The following is a 1626-nucleotide window of genomic DNA, read 5'->3' on the forward strand; positions in this document are numbered from 1 at the left end:
TACAAACACATAGAGAGAAATAGGAACACTTAGTGATCATAAAACTATCCACGTACAAACACATAGAGAGAAAGAGGAACACTTAGTGATCATAAAACTATCTACGTACAAACACATAGATAGAAATAGGAACACTTAGTGATCATAAAACTATCCACGTACAAACACATAGAGAGAAAGAGGAACACTTAGCGATCATAAAACTATCCACGTACAAACACATAGAAAGACGAACACTTAGTGATCATAAATCTATCTACGTACAAACACATAGATAGAAATAGGAACACTTAGCGATCATAAAACTATCCACGTACAAACACATAGAAAGAGGAACACTTAGTGATCTTAAATCTATCTACATACAAACACAAAGGTAGAAAGAGGAACACTTAGTGATCATAATAGAACTTACCTACGAAAGCAGTCACTAAAATTCCTAAGAAGCTCATCACTTGCCATAAATGTTCCTTTGTCTTCCAAATGTTCCTTACCATGTTGAACCTGAATCTACGACGATACTTATCTCAGAAATATTACCGTACGTTCTCTTCAAACCCTGAACGTCTCTCTACACATAATGTGGAAGATATTTACTGGATTTCCAAGTCTTATGAAAAACGTTATACTTGAGAAGTGTATAAGAAGAAGTGGAGAATGGGGATGTCTGTAGTTAGACGACGCTGTTTCATTTGGTCGACGCTGTGCTACTCCATTAAGGACAGAGCACGCAGGTAGCTTGCGTTTTCAACGGGCGCTTGCTCCCGAATGAGAAGGGCGGCTGTTGGAAGTGGGTTTTGCTCGCCCCGTACGTATATCTACATATATATCTAAGCTGTTAGTGATAACGGAGTCGAGGTTGGGGGCGCTGTATGTAATGTTTAACTCCAGCGCAGAGAAAATCTCTTGCGTCGCTCTGAATTATTCCTTGTTTATCGCCTATTTAATAGGAAAAAAGAGACTTGCTTAAGGTTATGGTAATTCAGGAAGTAATAATAAAATGTGTAATAGCAGTAAGGCTATAGAAAGCTGTTGCTTATAGGTTTCCATGACAACTACGGTCGGCAGGAGCGGAGCTTAAAGGAAGGTAACTCAATTTTTATAACGTGATTGATTAAATAAAATGCAAAACGTTAAGTTATATGGAATCATTTATCTCACGGTCACCGGTGGCGCTGTAAAAGTTCAGTATAGCTAACAAATTACCACGTGATTTTAACAGATATACCAGTTACCTCACGGTCACCAGTGGCGCTGTAAAAGTTCAGTATAGCTAACAAATTACCACGTGATTTTAACAGATATACCATTTATCTCACGGTCACCAGTGGCGCTGTAAAAGTTCAGTATAGCTAACAAATTACCACGTGATTTTAACAGATCTACCAGTTACCTCACGGTCACCAGTGGCGCTGTAAAAGTTCAGTATAGCTAACAAATTACCACGTGATTTTAACAGATCTACCAGTTACCTCACGGTCACCAGTGGCGCTGTAAAAGTTCAGTATAGCTAACAAATTACCACGTGATTTTAACAGATATACCAGTTACCTCACGGTCACCACTGGTGCTGTAAAAGTTCAGTATAGCTAACAAATTACCACGTGATTTTAACAGATATACCAG

The 1626-nt window shown here is 38.6% G+C and overlaps 1 protein-coding gene across 1 annotated transcript in view; it reads right to left on the minus strand.

Moving 5' to 3' along the window:
• Positions 1 to 795, minus strand: part of LOC106469521 (Down syndrome cell adhesion molecule-like protein Dscam2) — a 120162-nt gene extending 119367 nt beyond the window's left edge. The window contains exon 1 of the mRNA XM_022398060.1: positions 416 to 795. Within this exon, the coding sequence (XP_022253768.1) occupies positions 416 to 497 (82 nt within the window). The 5' untranslated portion in view covers positions 498 to 795. The remainder of the gene's footprint in view (positions 1 to 415) is intronic.
• Between the last annotated feature and the right edge of the window lie 831 nt (positions 796 to 1626).

Source organism: Limulus polyphemus, unplaced genomic scaffold (genome assembly GCF_000517525.1).
Source record: "Limulus polyphemus unplaced genomic scaffold, Limulus_polyphemus-2.1.2 Scaffold3525, whole genome shotgun sequence".
NCBI lineage: Eukaryota > Metazoa > Arthropoda > Merostomata > Xiphosura > Limulidae > Limulus > Limulus polyphemus.